Source organism: Phocoena sinus, chromosome 1 (assembly GCF_008692025.1).
Source record: "Phocoena sinus isolate mPhoSin1 chromosome 1, mPhoSin1.pri, whole genome shotgun sequence".
Classification (NCBI taxonomy): Eukaryota; Metazoa; Chordata; class Mammalia; order Artiodactyla; family Phocoenidae; genus Phocoena; species Phocoena sinus.
The window spans coordinates 102,614,201-102,632,516 of NC_045763.1; the positions used below are offsets into that span (position 1 = coordinate 102,614,201).

General features: G+C 36.8%; 1 protein-coding gene across 2 annotated transcripts in view; it reads left to right on the top strand.

The window, feature by feature from the left end:
* SYCP1 (synaptonemal complex protein 1) overlaps positions 1 to 18,316 on the top strand; it is a 152,242-nt gene that overhangs the window by 32,141 nt on the left and 101,785 nt on the right. For both annotated transcript variants that reach the window (XM_032644498.1, XM_032644507.1), the window contains exons 12-14: positions 5,495 to 5,589; positions 6,089 to 6,273; positions 7,496 to 7,563. In XM_032644498.1, the coding sequence (XP_032500389.1) occupies positions 5,495 to 5,589; positions 6,089 to 6,273; positions 7,496 to 7,563 (348 nt within the window). The remainder of the gene's footprint in view (positions 1 to 5,494; positions 5,590 to 6,088; positions 6,274 to 7,495; positions 7,564 to 18,316) is intronic.

Below are 18,316 nucleotides of genomic sequence, written 5' to 3' on the forward strand. Positions count from 1 at the left end.
AGTGGGATCTGATGTGAGTCGTGTTTTTTCCCAGCATGTGCTGGCAGCTATCACCTTGGTAAGAGGTTGGGCTGGAGATGGAGGGACTAGAGCCAGAGCCAGTTGTGAGCTGGTGTTTCTTTTCTAAGTGGCCAACACCACCCTATTGGGGGCAGGGTCAGGTCTCACGTTGCTCAAGGAGAAAACCTAAGGGTTTGGTCTGATCTGTCTTTGTTCCTTCTAAGTGTGTGCTCTTCCCTCCCAGCACTGGCACCCTTACCCCATGCAGAGCAGTGCTGGAGCAAGAGGGGCCAGTGCAAGTGCTCGGCGTGGGTCTGGGTATGGTCTGTGGCATCCCTGGTCACAGTCAGAGTCTGGACTGCTTAAGTGCTGCATCTGTAAGCACCATTAATAGCTGTCCCTGCCCCATTCAGATGGGACTAAAATGCCTTTGCAACCCTCACCCTAGTTTGGAGTTGGACTGCAGAGTAGGCAGGGCTGGTGTGGGTGCTCTGTGTGGGTCTGGGTGCGGGCTGTGGTGGTGTCAGCTGTAGTCAGAGCCTGGGACCACTTCTGATGTACTGTTGCTTTAAGTGCTGATAATGGATGCCCCTCCCTATTCAGATGCTGTTTTGTGTTTGGGCTGGCATGGTCCCTCACAATTGAGCACTCGGGTCAGCCACAGCAGCCCTTTAAGTAGTGTTGGAGTTGCGGGCAAAGCAAGCAAAGCCTGAGCAGGCACTTGGCTCAGGCTGGGTAGCACACTGTGGAAGTTGTGGGAAATGGGACAGAGTACAGTGCAGTTTCAGTTTGCTTTCTCTGCCTTGTTTCAGGAGTAAGCAAGTGTTGCAGTTCTTCACAAGTTGAGTTTAGGTTTCTTACAGCCCCCTTGTTAGTCTCACTGGTTTTCTAACCAGCTTAGGGGACTTGTCTTCCCACTTTTGGACCTGAGAGCTGAGGTGCCCAATACGTGGTTTGAACTGCTCTCTCCCCAAGGAGGATTCCCCTCCTCTTCCGTGTCTCTTCACAGGGGCACAGGTCCCGATCTGATTGCTTCTCTTTCCTTTCTACTGGATTCCATGTGGATCTTTCTTACAGCCTTGGATGTACAAGAGTTTTTCTGACATTCTTCAGTTAGTTTTCAGTGAGAATTGTTCCACGTATAAATGTATTTTTGATGTGTTCCTCGTGGGGAGGTGAGTTTTGTGTCCTCCTACTCTGCCATCTTGATTTTGATCCCTCCTCTTAATTCTCAGATCTTTTGTTTGGATCATATTCTTTCTACCTTGAAGAGTAATACTTAGAATATGCTTTAGTGAGCATATTCTTGTGATGATTTTGTCTGAACGTTTGTTTATCCATTCTCATCTGGAAAGGATTTTTTTGTTTGATATGTATTTCTAGTTGGCACACTATATGTTAAAACTATATGTTTGAGAACACTGAAGGTAGCATCTTGCTTTCTTTTGGCTTCCTTTGTGTCATTTTTCAACCTAACTGTTGAACCTTTGAATATAAGTTATCTTCTCCCTCTATTGTGGCTTTTTAGATTTTCTTTGCCTTTGATATTTTAGCATTTTCAGTATGATATGTTAAGATATATGCTTAATCTTATTTTACAGCTTCTTGAATCTGTAAGTTAATGTCCTTTATTATTGCTTTCCTTCAAACATTATATTTGCTCTATTCTCTGTTTCCTCTCATTCTGGAACTTTGAATAAAAATCATGTTAATTTTCTCTATCTTCTGTGACTCTTAATTTCTTTTCCATCTTTTCACAGTTTTGCTTTTCTGTGCCTTATTCTTTTTTTTTTTTTTTTTATAAATTTATTAATTTTATTTATTTATTTTTGGCTGCGTTGGGTCTTCATTGCTGGGCGCGGGCCCTCTCCAGCTGCGGCGAGCGGGGGCCACTCTGCTGCAGTGGGCGGGCTTCTCACTACGGTGGCCTCCCCTGTTGTAGAGCACAGGCTCTAGACACATGGGCTCGGTAGTTGTGGCTCGCGGGCTCTAGAATGCAGGCTCAGTAGCTGTGGCACATGGGCTCAGTTGCACAGCATGTGGGATCTTCCCAGACCAGGGCTCGAACCCGTGTCCCATGCATTGGCAGGCAGATTCTCAACCACTGCGCCACCAGGGAAGCCCTGTGCCTTATTCTTGACGATTTCTTTTCACCTATCTTGTCATTCACTAATTCTCTCTTCATTTGTTTCTCACCCACTATGAACTCTTCCAATTTTATTTTCAGTTATTAAGATGTTTAAGATGTTATTCTTACTTATTTTTCAAATCTGCTATTCTACTTTATGTAATTTTCTGTTTCTTATTATTTTCAAGGTTTTTATTCTTTAAATATACTAAGAATAGCTATTTTATAGTTTCTTTCTGATAATTCTTTATCTTAAATGTTTGTGGGCCTCATACTGTCTTTTGTTTCTGATATATTTTAGTCCAGATTTTGTTTTATTTATTTAGCCTTGTTTTATTGGGTGCCTTGTTGTCTTTGACTACATGTTTATTATTTTTCTTGAAAAAATTTGTAAGTATTGTAAGCCTTGCCTAGTATGTAAGTAATTTAACTTCCTCTTTGGAAGATTCCTATTTACTTTTACCATGTGCATGGTGGCTCTACCCACCTTAAGTCCGTTTCATGGCTTGGGATTAACTGGACCACTCAGGTGATGTGAACCTGTGCTGTAGATTTGCTTGAGGGTTTGTTTACTTTTGCTCCCTCCACATATAATGATTGTTCTAGCTTATTGTACAAAGGTTTAATTCTTGGGCTTCTTACCTTATATAGTCTTTGGATTTTCATATTTCTTTTTCTCATTTCATCATAATTTCAAATCAAAAGTCCAGCTTTGCCAGGACCTGCAAATTCCCCTGAGGCAAAAGCAGGTTTTGTACTTATCTTACTTCTCTAAGTTTCTATTTTCCCTTCACTTTGTGCCTGGTAATTTCTTATTATTTCGTTGGGAGTTTAGTGATTTTAATGTTCTTAATATTTGATCCTGAATTTTTATTCCTTTTTAGAGGAATGTTTGTTTGAATGACATACCTCACTATTACCCCAGTGAAATTGTCAGTTTCAATTTTATATGTCATTTCTAGATAGTTTTAGGACATCTTCCTTATTTCTTTTATTTTTTATTTTATTTATTTATTTATTTATTATTTTTTTATTTATTTTTGCGGTTCGCGGGCCTCTCACTGTTGTGGCCTCTCCCGTTGTGGAGCACAGGCTCCAGACGTGCAGGCTCAGTGGCCATGGCTCACAGGCCCAGCCGCTCCATGCATGTGGGATCTTCCCGGACTGGGGCACAAACCCGTGTCCCCTGCATCGGCAGGCGAACTCTCAACCACTGCGCCACCAGGGAAGTCCCCTTATTTGTTTTAGTATTTTTGTGTTTTTAAAATTTTTGTCTGCACCGCACGGCATGTGGGATCTTAGTTCCCCGACCAGGGATCAAACCTGTGCCCCCTGCATTGGAAGCATGGAGTCTTAACCACTGGACTGACAGGGAAGTTCCTTCTTTTAGTTTTTAAAAATGATATAATACTTATTTTTTAAATTCTACAGCCAGTAATTCTAACATCTAAAATCTTACAGTCAGGTCAAAGTCTGTCTTTTGTTCATTCTACTGACTTTGCTCATAGTGCTTTGTTTACTCTTGTGATTTTTGATTGTGAGGTCATGTAATTTCAGCTGTGGAAATTCTTTAAGACCTGAACTGGAAGTATATTTTTACAGAGGAAATTTACATTTGCAGCTTCTGGAATCCTGGGGGAACTTAGGGGAACTTCAAACTAAGTTTTGGCTTGGAGCTTTTTAGGATATTCAAGCAGCATATATTCTGTTCCCACACATGCCTAAGTACTAGTTCGTGATTATGGTTTCTCAGAGGAGACACTTATTGACAGACCATTATAAATAGTATGATAATAGACAATCTTTAGTTATCATTGCCCCCTCTCCAGATCTACTTTTCCTATTTCTTTCTGAGAGTTGGAGCACTAGCCCCTTCATTTCTACACAGATTTTGAGATTGGAATTAAAAAAATATATAAACCTGGAACATTATTCTGTTGTTTAACATCCTTCATTGTTTTTCATGACTTAGGAAGCGTACACCTCTGAGCAAGTTATATGAATCCTGTTATGATTTTGTCATTATTTTTCCAATCATATCTGCTGTGATTTCTCCCTCGTACTTTAAGTTTCATGCTATTGAAATATATTTCCTTTAGATTGCAGAATGTGTCATCCTGTCTCTTCCATTTTTGCCTTTGTATATGCTCTTTCACATCTCTTGTGATTTTCTCCCAACTCCCATTACTCTTGTTAATTGTTACTGGCTTTCAAATGTTTCAACCCAGCTGTCATTTTCTGGAACTTTCCCTCTCTATGTCTGTCTCCCCTTACCTCTAACCGTTACTGGTCCTATTAAGCTTTGGTGTCCCCTCTATGTATTGATATATCCCCAGAATTTCTAGTGACTACCCATCAGCACTTATCTTTGATTATTTGTCTGCCTGCCCAGTTGTACTGTAAATACCTTGAATTTTAAGGTCCAGTTTCGGTATACACTATACCATCATTACCATCATCATAATAGTATTTAACATTTGTTGACTATATGCTAGAAAACACTGTGGTTAAATGTTTTAAGTTGCATTATCGTGTGTAATCCTAACAGGAACTCTTCAAGATATGAATAACTATCATTTTACGTGTGGGAAAAGTAGAGAGAGATTGGTTAAGTATCATGCCCAAGTGTAGGTAGCTAGTAAAAGGAAATAGAATAATTTGAACCCAGAGAAGGGTATGAACAGTTTTCCCTTAGTGTTTTTTATGAGGTTGAAAAGTGACTGCATATGTGTAAAGCATATAAACTAGCACCTGGCACTTAGGATTTAGTAAATATTTAGCTATGAAGTGGAGTCAGTAGCTTTTTTTCATAATATTTAAATAAGTAAATGCAATTATTTAGAAAAATATAAAAATCAAGATAGGGAATAATGAATATCATGAATAATTTCACCATTAGGAGACAAATTACTTTTGAGATTTTTATGTGTATTCTTTCCTTTCACATGTACTATTTATATAAATACTGTTTTTAAGTTGCCCTTTTTATTCCATGATTTTTATGAATATTAAAATTAGTAATAAATAAATAAACATCTATATCATCATTTACAGTGGCTGGCTACATGATATACCATTGTATCACCATAATTTAATGTCTCCTTTTGGATATTTAGGTTGTTTCTAATGCTTAGCTAGTATTAAAAAATGTAGCACAAAATGTCCCTATATATTCACCTTTGAGTCCTTGGGCAATAACAATCTTGAAAGGTCAGTAAAAGGTGATGATATCAGTGCATCTGTATATGCATAATTCTCTCTCATTTTGGAGTATGTAATAGAGGAAAAAGTAATTGTTACAAATAACTTGTTTTCTTGATATGTATTTTTTATTAAGTATTACCTATCTGTAACTTTCTTTTTTAGAATTACAGAATGAAAGCTTAAAAGAATCAAATGAGAAGAAGGATCATTTGACATCAGAACTAGAAGATATTAAAATGTCTTTGCAAATAAGTGTGGTATGATTTAAAAACTGATTAGTGTGTGATAATTCTCACACCATCAGTCAACAAATATTTACTGAATGCTAATACTATGTACAAGGACCTGAAGCTTCAAACAGAGAAGATACAATCTCTGTCTACAAATGCTTATAGTTTAGAGACATTTGATAAAAACACATCAAAAGTATAACAAATACAAGACTATGCTAGGTACCAACATGATTCAGGCAAAAATTCTACAATATTTCTAAGAATTGAAAGAACATTATGGGCTGGATTGGTTAGGAAGACTCCATGGAGGGATTGGGAGTATAGGTGGGCTTTGGAGGAATGGTGAATTGAAATAAGAGTAGTGGGTGTGGCACTCCAGATTGGCCAGGGTGGAGTAGAGGAGGGGTGAAAGAAAAGGAGAGAGGGAGGGAGAGGCAGTGAATTACAGAAAGCAGATGAATTCAGCCTTTTTTCTTAAGGCCCTTGGTTCATAGGGGGTTTTTTTGTACTTTATTTCATTTAGAGTACTCAAAAGGCTTTAGAGGAAGATTTACAAATAGCAACAAAAAAAATATATCAGCTCACTGGAGAAAAAGAAGCGCAAATGGAAGAACTTAATGAAGCTAAAGCTGCCCATTCATTTGTGGTTACTGAACTTAAAACTACTACCTGCAACTTGAAAGAATTATTGACAACAGAACAGCAAAGGTAAAAATACTTCTTATTTAGCTGAATAAAAGCAATTTACTTCTAATATTCAGTGCCATTTTCTATTCATTGACAATTGACTTGTAATTCCTATAACAACTATAACCAAGTCTCTTTTTTATATATAAAGTGGGAACACATTTTAAGAGTTTGTATTGGGTAGGCAGGTATCCCAGAAAAAGATAGCAGGTATTCTCTAGGATAGTTCCCATGCATGCTTTTCATAGAGTTAAGCAATATAGACAAGCTCATAAGGGCTGATGCAGTGATATCACATATTTAATTAACTGTGGGTTATTAAATAGAAATAACTTCCTAGGTTGTTGGTTTGTTTTTACTGGGGTCTGTAACCTTCTTTGTGATTTATAAATTTAACAACTAGCCTGGTACAGAGTAGGTACTCAAACATTTTTAATAAATCAATGGATTAATGAATATGGTTAGATATATATAAAATATTCATGTGCATTTCATCTAAATAGTTTTTCTAAAACTTGAGTTAAAAACTTCATCTGTTTTCCACTACTTTGTATTAAGGAAATGTTTATATGAAGTTGTGTTATGAGGCCTAGGTAATTATTTTTGTCCTGTTAGTATAAGGGTTAATTAAGTCTGGAAGATGAAAGAGAGGAATAAGCTTCTCTCTGAAGTCATGACCTGGGCCTAGTAGAGTTTCTTCTCTACTGCTTGTGTATAGTGAAGGAAGGAAAACTAGATATTCTAGCTCAGCTAATCTTGTATATTCTTGATTGACCTATCCAGGTGATTTTCAAATTTTAAGTGACTTTGGATGTCATCTGTTCCAATTACTTCAGTTTTATAGATGAGGAAATGGAAAGCCAGTGGAGTTAAGTGAATTGGGTAATTCTCATATATTGTTCCTAAGGCAGAATTCAGTATAATAGTAGTTATGTACTCAATCTCTTTCAAAGTTCTAGGATGCATTAATTTGATTATCATCAATAGCTAAGAGATAAATCATGACAATAAGTTTGAGGTTTTATGTAGATGTAATTAATATACAACTATGTATGTATAATAGTAATATCTTGTTTTGAAATGTTACACTATCTGACACAAAGTAGGTTGTCAAGAAATGTGTAATAATTGAATGAGTGAATCTATGATAAGATATACTGTTGCTAAATTGCACCAGTTTTAGTTACTAGATGAATTCTGACTAAAAGAATATTTTACATTATGAACTAATATATTTTACAAGATTGGAAAGAAGTGAAGATCAATTGAAAGTACTTACCATCGAGCTTCAGAAGAAATCAAGTGATCTGGGTAAGTTTTAGAGAATAACATATGTACATGATAATATTAGCCAATTATAAAACCATCAACATTATTTCAGAATAAAATATAGTTTCTCCTCCATCATTTACCAATAGTGATTATTTGATAACTATTAATTTGATTTTTCAAAGATAGAAAATTTAAATCTTAAGAAAGACTTTTCAGTTTCATTATGCAGTTCATACATACCTAGAATTGTAAGGAGCCTAACAGATGTTTTGTAGTCTTTTTTATTTTTCTTACTATATATATATATATATATATATATATATGTACATATATATACATATGTACATATGTATATATATGTACATATATACACATATGTATATATATATATATATATATAATTATATATATGTAATATTTTTTATACACCAGGTTCTGATTAGTCATCAACTTTATGCACATCAGTATATAAATGTCAATCCCAATCCGCCAGTTCATCCCGCCACCCCCCCACCCCCCGCTGCTTTCCCCCCTTGGTGTGCATACATTTGTTCTGTACATCTGTGTCTCAATTTCTGCCCTGCAAATTGGTTCATCTGTACCATTTTTCTAGGTTCCACATATATGCGTTAATATACGATATTTCTTTTCTCTTTCTGACTTCACTTTGTATGACAGTCTCTAGATCCATCCACATCTCAACAAATGACCCAATTTCGTTCCTTTTTATGGCCCAGTAATATTCCATTGTATATATGTACCACATCTTCTTTATCCATTCGTCTGTCAATGGGCATTTAGGTTGCTTCCGTGTTCTGACTATTGTAAATAGTGCTGCAATGAACATTGGGGTGCATGTGTCTTTTTGAATTATGGTTTTCTCTGGGTATATGCCCAGTGGTGGGATTGCTGGGTCAGATGGTAATTCTATTTTTAGTTTTTTAAGGAACCTCCATACTGTTCTCCATAGTGGCTGCATCAATTTACATTCCCACCAACAGTGCAAGAAGGTTCCCTTTTCTCCACACCCTCTCCAGCAATTGCTGTTTTTAGGTTTTCTGATGATGCCCATTCTAACTGGTGTGAGGTGATACCTCACTGTAGTTTTGATTTGCATTTCTCTAACAATTAGCACAGCTTTTCATGTGCTCCTTGGCCATCTGTATGTCTTCTTTGGAGAAATGTCTATTTAGGCCTTCTTCCCATTTTTTGATTGGGTCTTTTTTTTTTTTAATATTGAGCTGCATGAGCTGTTTATATATTTTGGAGATTAATCCTTTGTCTGCTGATTTGTTTGCAAATATTTTCTCCCACTCTGAGGGTAGTCTTTTCATCTTGTTCATGGTTTCCTTTGCTGTGCAAAAGCTTTTAGGTTTCATTAGGTCCCATTTGTTTATTTTTTTATTAGTTTTTTTACATCTTTATTGAAAAATAATTGCTTTACAATGGTGTGTGAATTTCTGCTTTATAACAAAGTGAACCAGTTATACATATACATATGTTCCCATATCTCTTGCCTCTTGCATCTCCCTCCCTCCCACCCTCCCTCTGCCACCCCTCCAGGCGGTCACAAAGCATGGAGCCAATCTCCCTGTGCCATGCAGCTGCTTCCCACTAGCTATCTATTTTACGTTTGGTAGTGTATATATGTCCATGCCTCTCTCTCGCCCTGTCACAGCTCAACCTTCCCCCTCCCCATATCCTCAAGTCCATTCTCCAGTAGGTCTGTGTCTTTATTCCTGTCTTACCCCTAGGTTCTTCATGACATTTTTTTTTCTTAAATTCCATATATATGTGTTAGCATACGGTATATGTCTTTCTCTTTCTGACTTACTTCACTCTGTATGACAGACTCTAGGTCCATCCGCCTCATTACAAATAACTCAATTTCGTTTCTTTTTATGGCTGAGTAATATTCCATTGTATATATGTGCCACATCTTCTTTATCCATTCATCCGATGATGGACAGTTAGGTTGTTTCCATCTCTGGGCTATTGTAAATAGAGCTGCAATGAACATTTTGGTACATGACTCTTTTTGAATTATGGTTTTCTCAGGGTATATGCCCAGTAGTGGGATTGCTGGGTCATATGGTAGTTCTGTTTATAGCTTTTTAAGGAACCTCCATACTGTTTTCAATAGTGGCTGTATCAACTTGCATTCCCACCAACAGTGCAAGAGTGTTCCCTTTTCTCCACACCCTCTCCAGCATTTATTGTTTCTAGATTTTTTGATGATGGCCATTCTGACTGGTGTGAGATGATATCTCATTGCAGTTTTGATGTGCATTTCTCTAATGATTAATGATGTTGAGCATTCTTTCATGTGTTTGTTGGCAATCTGTATATCTTCTTTGGAGAAATGTCTATTTAGGTCTTCTGCCCATTTTTGGATTGGGTTGTTTATTTTTTTGTTATTGAGCTGCATGAGCTGCTTTTAAATTTTGCAGATTAATCCTTTGTCAGTTGCTTCATTTGAAAATATTTTCTCTCATTCTGAGGGTTGTCTTTTGGTCTTGTTTATGGTTTCCTTTGCTGTACAAAAGCTTTGAAGTTTCATTAAGTCCCATTTGTTTATTTTTGTTTTTATTTCCAGTTCTCTAGGAGGTGGGTCAAAAAGGATCTTGCTGTGATTTATGTCATAGAGTGTTCTGCCTATGTTTTCCTCTAAGAGTTTGATAGTTTCTGGCGTCACATTTATGTCTTTAATCCATTTTGAGCTTATTTTTGTGTATGGTGTTAGAGAGTGATCTAATCTCATACTTTTACATGTACCTGTCCAGTTTTCCCAGGACCACTTATCGAAGAGGTTGTCCTTTCTCCACTGTACATTCCTGCCTCCTTTATCAAAGATAAGGTGACCATATGTGTTTGGGTTTATCTCTGGGCTTTCTATCCTGTTGCATTGATCTATCTTTCTGTTTTAGTGCCAGTACCATACTGTCTTGATTACTGTAGCTTTGTAGTATAGTCTGAAGTCAGGGAGCCTGATTCCTCCAGCTCCGTTTTTCGTTCTCAAGATTGCTTTGGCTATTCGGGGTCTTTTGTGTTTCCATACAAATTGTGAAATTTTTTGTTCTAGTTCTGTGAAAAATGCCAGTGGTGTTTTGATAGGGATTGCATTGAATCTGTAGGTTGCTTTGGGTAGTAGAGTCATTTTCACAATGTTGATTTTTCCAATCCAAGACCATGGTATATCTCTCCATCTATTTGTATCATCTTTAATTTCTTTCATCAGTGTCTTATAATTTTCTGCATACAGGTCTTTTGTCTCCTTAGGTAGGTTTATTCGTAGATATTTTATTCTTTTTGTTGCAATGGGAAATGGGAGTGTTTTCTTGATTTCACTTTCAGATTTTTCATCATTAGTGTATAGGACTGCCAGAGATTTCTGTGCCGTAATTTTGTATCCTGCTACTTTACCAAATTCATTGATTAGCTCTAGTAGTTTTCCGGTTGCATCTTTAGGATTCTCTATGTATAGTATCATGTCATCTGCAAACAGTGACAGCTTTACTTCTTTTCCGATTTGGATACCTTTTATTTCCTTTTCTTCTCTGATTGCTGTGGCTAACACTTCCAAAACTATGTTGAATAAGAGTGGTGAGAGTGGGCAACCTTGTCTTGTTCCTGATCTTAGTGGAAATGCTTTCAGTTTTTTACCATTGAGGATGATGTTGGCTGTGGGCTTCTCATATATGGCCTTTATTATGTTGAGGAAAGTTCCTTCTATGCCTACTTTCTGAAGAGTTTTTATCATAAATGGGTGTTGAATTTTGTCAAAGGCTTTCTGTGCATCTATTGAGATGATCATATGGTTTTTCTCCTTCAGTTTGTTAATATGGTTTATCACATTGATAGATTTGTGTATATTGAAGAATCCTTGCATTCCTGGAATAAACTCCACTTGATCATGGTGTATGGTCCTTTTAATGTGCTGTTGGATTCTGTTTGCTAGTATTTTGCTGAGGATTTTTGCATCTGTGTTCATCAGTGATATTGGCCTGTAGTTTTCTTTCTTTGTGACATCCTTGTCTGGTTTTGGTATCAAGGTGTTGGTGGCCTCATAGAATGAGTTTGGGAGTGTTCCTCCCTCTGCTATATTTTGGAAGAGCTTGAGAAGGATAGGTGTTAGCTCTTCTCTAAATGTTTGATAGAATTCGCCCGTGAAGCCATCTGGTCCTGGGATTTTGTTTGTTGGAAGATTTTTAATCACAGTTTCAATTTCAGTGCTTGTGATTGGTCTGTTTATATTTTCTATTTCTTCCTGTTTCAGTCTTGGCAGATTGTGCATTTCTAAAAATTTGTCCATTTCTTCCAGGTTGTCCATTTTATTGGCATAGAGTTGCTTGTAATAATCTCTCATGATCTTTTTTATTTCTGCAGTGTCAGTTGTTACTTCTCTTTTTTCATTTCCAATTCTATTGATTTGAGTCTTCTCCCTTTTGTTTTGATGAGTCTGGCTAATGGTTTATCTATTTTGTTTATCTTCTCAAAGAACCATCTTTTAGTTTTATTGATCTTTGCCATTCTTTCCTTCATTTCTTTTTCATTTATTTCTGATCTGATTTTTATGATTTCTTTCCTTCTGCTAACTTTGGGGTTTTTTTGTTCTTCTTTCTCTAATTGCTTTAGGTGCAAGGTTAGGTTGTTTATTCGAGATGTTTCCTGCTTCTTAAGGTGGGCTTGTATTGCTATAAACTTCCCTCTTAGAACTGCTTTTGCTGCATCCCATAGGTTTTGGGTCATGGTGTCTCCATTGGCATTTGTTTCTAGGTATTTTTTAATTTCCTCTTTTATTTCTTCAGTGGTCACTTCGTTATTAAGTAGTGTATTGTTTAGCCTGTAATTTTCCTGTAATTGATATCTAGTTTCATAGCGCTGTGGTCTGAAAAGATACTTGATACAATTTCAATTTTCTTAAATTTACCAAGGCTTGATTTGTGACCCAAGATATGATCTATCCTGGAGAATGTTCCAGGAGCACTTGAGAAAAATGTGTATTCTGTTGTTTTTGGATGGAGTGTCCTATAAATATCAATTAAGTCCATCTTGTTTAATGTATCATTTAAAGCTTATGTTTCCTTATTTATTTTCGTTTTGGATGATCTGTCCACTGGTGAAAGTGGGTTGTTAAGTCCCCTACTATGAATGTGTTACTGTCGATTTCCCCTTTTATGGCTGTTAGTATTTGCCTTATGTATTGAGGTGCTCCTATGTTGGATGCATAAATATTTACAATTGTTATATCTTCTTCTTGGATCAATCCCTTGATCATTATGTAGTGTCCTTCTTTGTCTCTTGTAATAGTCTTTATTTTAAAGTGTATTTTGTCTGATATGAGAATTGCTACTCCAGCTTTCTTTTGGTTTCCATTTGCATGGAATATCTTTTTCCATCCCCTTACATTAAGTGTGTATGTGTCTCTAGGTCTGAAGTGGGTCTCTTGTAGACAGTATATATATGGGTCTTGTTTTTGTATCCATTCAGCCAATCTGTATCTTTTGGTGAGAGCATTTAGTCCATTTACATTTAAGGTAATTATCGATATGTATGTTCCTATTCCCATTTTCTTAATTGTTTTGGGTTTGTTATTGTAGGTCTTTTCCTTCTCTTGTGTTTCTTGCCTAGAGAAGTTCCTTTAGCATTTGTTGTAAAGCTGGTTTGGTGGTGGTGAACTCTCTCAGCTTTTGCTTGTCTGTAAAGGTTTTAATTTGTCCATCACATCTGAATGAGATCTTTGGTGGGTAGAATAATCTTGGTTGCAGGTTTTTCTCCTTCTTCACTTTAAATATGTCCTGCCAGTCAGTTCTGGCTTGCAGAGTTTCTGCTGAAAGTTCAGCTGTTAACCTTATGGGGATTCCCTTGTGTGTTATTTGTTGTTTTTCCCTTGCTGCTTTTAATATGTTTTCTTTGTATTTAATTTTTGACAGTGTGATTAATATGTGTCTTGGCGTATTTCTCCTTGGATTTATCCTGTATGGGACTCTCTGTACTTCTTGGACTTGATTAATTATTTCCTTTCCCATATTAGGGAAGTTTTCAACTATAATCTCTTCAAATATTTTCTCAGTCCCTTTCTTTTTCTCTTCTTTTTCTGGAACCCCTATAATTCAAATGTTGGTGCTTTTAATGTTGTCCCAGAGGTCTCTGAGACTGTCCTCAGTTCTTTTCATTCTTTTTTCTTTATTCTGCTCTGCAGTAGTTATTTCCATTATTTTATCTTCCAGGTCACTTATCCATTCTTCTGCCTCAATTATTCTGCTATTGATCCCATCTAGAGTCTTTATAATTTCATTTGTTGTGTTGTTCATCATTGCTTGTTTCTTCTTTAGTTCTTCTAGGTCCTTGTTAAATGTTTCTTGCATATTCTCTATTGTATTTCCAAGATCTTGGATCATCTTTACTATCATTATTCTGAATTCTTTTTCAGGTAGACTGCCTATTTCCTCTTCATTTGTTAGGTCTGGTGGGTTTTTATCTTGCTCCTTCATCTGCTGTGTGTTTTTCTGTCTTCTTATTTTGCTTAACTAACTGTGTTTGGGGTCTCCTTTTTGCAGGCTGCAGGTTCGTAGTTCTCATTTTTTTTGGTGTATATCCCCAGTGGCTAAAGTTGGTTCAGTGGGTTGTGTAGGCTTCCTGGTGGAGGGGACTAGTGCCTGTGTTCTGGTGGATGAGGCTGGATCTTGTCTTTCTGGTGTGGGCAGGTCCACGTCTGGTGGTGTATTTTGGGGTGTCTGTAGCCTTATTATGATTTTAGGCAGCCTCTCTGCTAATGGGTGGGGTTGTGTTCCTGTTTTGCTAGTTGTTTGGCATAGGGTGTCCAGCACTGTAGGTTGCTGGTCATTGAGTGAAGCTGGGTGTTGGTGTTGAGATGGAGGTCTCTGGGAGATTTTCTCCGTTTGATATTACATGGAGCTGGGAGGTCTCTTGTGGACCAGTGTCCTGAAGTTGCCTCTCCCACCTAAGAGTCATAGCAGTGACTCCTGGCTGCAGCGCCAATAGCCTTTTATCCACATGGCCATTCTATAGTGGCAGGCTGGGACTTTTGGAGCTGGGTGCTTCCGTAGTCTTGTTCTTTCAGTCCATTGCCTGTCCAAGGTTTTTCCTCCTACGCCATATGAAATGTCACTGGGCCTTGCCTTACGGAATTTTCCAACTCCATCAGCAGCAGGAGTGCCACATCCCAGTGGTGATGTTGAGAAGAGCCATTCACTGGAGTGATGGGACCAAAACCCTGAGTAAGACTGACGAGCCACAGAGCCACGTGTGCTCCTGCGCCAAGCCCAAGGCTCTCCACTTGCACCTGCGCAGTCGCTGTTCCATTTGTTTATCTTTGTTTTTATTTCCATTACTCTAGGAGGTGGTTTTAAAAATATCTTGCTGTGATTTATGTCAAAGAGTGTTCTTCCTATGTTTTCCTCTAAGCGTTTTATAGTGTCCGGTCTTACATTTAGCTCTCTAATCCATTTTGAGTTTATTTTTGTGTATGGTGTTAGGGAGTGTTCTAATTTCATTCTTTTACATGTAGCTGTCCAGTTTTCCCAGCACCACTTACTGAAGAGACTATCTTTTCTCCATTGTGTATCCTTGCCTCCTTTGTCATAGATTAGTTGACGATAGGTGCATGGGTTTATCTCTGGGCTTTCTATCTTGTTCCATTGATCTATATTTCTGTTTTTGTGCCAGTACCATATTGTCTTGATTACTGTAGCTTTGAAGTCAGGGAGTCTGATTCCTCCAGCTCTGTATTTCTCCCTCAAGACAGCTTTCGCTATTCAGAGTCTTTTGTGTCTCCATACAAATTTTAAGATTTTTTGTTCTAACTCTGTAAAAAATGCAATTGGTAATTTGATAGGGATTGCATTGAATCTGTAGATTGCTTTGGGTAGTATAGTCATTTTCACAATACTGATTCTTCCAATTCAAGAACATGGTATATCTCTCCATCTGTTGGTATCATCTGTAATTTCTTTCATCAGTGTCTTATAGTTTTCTGCATACAGGTCTCTTGTCTCCCTAGGTAGGTTTATTCCTAGGTATTTTCTTTTTGTTGCAAAGGTAAATGGCAGTGTTTCCTTAATTTCTCTTTCAGATTTTTCATCATTAGTATATAGGAATGCAAGAGATTTCTGTGCATTAATTTTATATCCTGCAGCTTTACCAAATTCATTGATTAGCTCTAGTAGATTTCTGGTGGCATCTTTAGGATTCTCTATGTATAGTATCACTTCATCTGCAAACAGTGACAGTTTCACTTCTTCATTTCCTATTCATATTCCTTTTATTTCTTTTTTTCTCTGATTGCCATGGCTAGGACTTCCAAAACTATGTTTAATAATAGTGGTGAGAGTGGACATCCTTTTCTTGTTCCTGGTCTTAGAGGAAATGCTTTCAGTTTTTCACCATTGAGAATGGTGTTTGCTTTGCGTTTGTCATATATGGCCTTTATTATGTTGAGGTAGGTTCCCTCTATGCCCACTTTCTAGAGAGTTTTTATCATAAATCGGTGTTGAATTTTGTCAAAAGCTTTTTCTGCATCTATTGAGATGATCATATGATTTTTATTCTTCAATTTGTTAATATGGTGTATCACATTGATTGATTTGCATATATTGAAGAATCCTTGCATCTTTGGGATAAATCCCACTTGATCATGGTGTATGATCCTTTTAGTGTGTTGTTGGATTCTGTTTGCTAGTATTTTGCTGAGGATTTTTGCATCTATATTCATCAATGATATTGGTCTGTAATTTTTTTTTTTGTAGTATCTTTGTCTGGTTTTGATTTCAGGGTGATAATAGCCTCATAGAATGAGTTTCAGAGTGTTCCTTCCTCTGCAAATTCTTGGAAGAGTTTGATAAGGATAGGTGTTAGCTCTTCTCTAAATGTTTGATAGAATTCACCTCTGAAGCTATCTGGTCCTGGACTTTTGTTTGTTGGAAGATGTTTAATCACAGTTTCATTTTCATTACTTGTGATTGGTCTGTTCATATTATTTTCTATTTCTTCCTAGTTCAGTCTTGGAAGGTTATACCTTTCTAAGAATTTGTCCATTTCTTCCAGATTGTCCATTTTAGTGGCTAGAGTTACTTGTAGTAGTCTCTTAGGATGCTTTTTATTTCTGTGGTGTCTGTTGTTACTTCTCCTTTTTCATTTCTAATTTTATTGATTTGAGTCCTCTCCCTCTTTTTCTTGATGAGTCTGGCTAATGGTTTATCACTTTTGTTTATCTCCTCAAAGAACCAGCTTTTAGTTTTATTGATCTTTGCTATTGTTTTCTTTGTTTCTATTTCATTTATTTCTGCTGTGATCTTTATGCTTTCTTTCCTTCTGCTAACTGTGGGTTTTGTTTGTTCTTCTTTCTTTAGTTCCTTTAGGTGTAAGGTTAAATTGTTTATTTGAGATTTTTCTTGTTTCTTGAGGTAGGCTTTTATAGCTATAAACTTCCCTCTTAGAACTGCTTTTGCTGCATACCATAGGTTTTGGATCATCGTGTTTTCATTGTCATTTGTCTCTAGGTATTTTTTGATTTCCTCTTTGATTTTTTCAGTGACCTCTTTGTTATTTGGTAACGTATTGTTTAGCCTCTATGCATTTGTGTTTTTTACGTTTTTTCCTTGTAATTCACTTCTAATCTCATAGCGTTGTGGGCAGAAAACATGCTTGATATGATTTCAATTTTCTTAAATTTACTGTGGCTTGATTTGTGACCCAAGATGTGATCTATCCTGGAGAATATTCCATTTGCACTTAAGAAGAAGGTGTAATCTGCTGTTTTTGGATGGAATGTCCTATAAATATCAATTAAATCTATCTGGTCTATTATGTCATTTAAAGCTTGTGTTTCCTTATTAATATTCTGTTTGGATGATCTGTCCATTGGTGTAAGTGAGGTTTACAGCCCCCCACTATCATTGTGTTACTGTCGATTTCCTCCTTTATAGTTGGTAGCAGTTGCCTTATGTATTGAGGTGCTCCTATGTTGGGTGCATATATATTTATAATTGTTATATCTCCTTCTTGGATTCATCCCTTGATCATTATGTAGTGTCCTTCCTTGTCTCTTGTAACATTCTTTATTTTAAAGCCTATTTTATCTGGTATGAGTATTGCTACTCCAGCTTTCTTCTGATTTCCATTTGCATGGAATATCTTTTCCATCCACTCACTTTCAGTCTGTATGTGTCCCTAGGCCTAAAGTGCATCTCTTGTAGACAGCACATATATGGGTCTTGTTTTTGTGTCCATTCAGCAAGCCTGTGTCTTTTTTTTTTTTTTTTTTTAAGTCTGTGTCTTTTGTTTGGAGCATTTAATCCATTCATGTTTAAGGTAATTATCGATATGTATGTTCCTATGACCATTTTCTTAATTGTTTTGGGTTTGTTTTTGTCGGCCCTTTTCTTCTCTTGTGTTTCCCTCTTAGCGAAGTTCCTTTAGCATTTCTTGTACAGCTGATTTGGTGGTGCTGAATTCTCTTAGCTTTTGCTTGTCTGTAAAGCTTTTGATTTCTCCATCCAATCTGAATGAGATCCTTGCCAGGTAGAGTAATATTGGTTGTAGGTTCTTTCCTTTCATCTCTTTAAGTATGTCATGCCACTCCCTTCTGGTTTGTAGAGTTTTTGCTGAGAAATCAGCTGTTAACGTTATGGGAGTTCCCTTGTATATTATTTGTCATTTTTCCCTTGCTGCTTTCAATAATTTTTCTTTGTCTTTAATTTTTGCCAATTTGATTGCTATGTGTCTCAGCGTGTTTCTCCGTGGGTTTATCCTGTATGGGACTCTCTGCGCT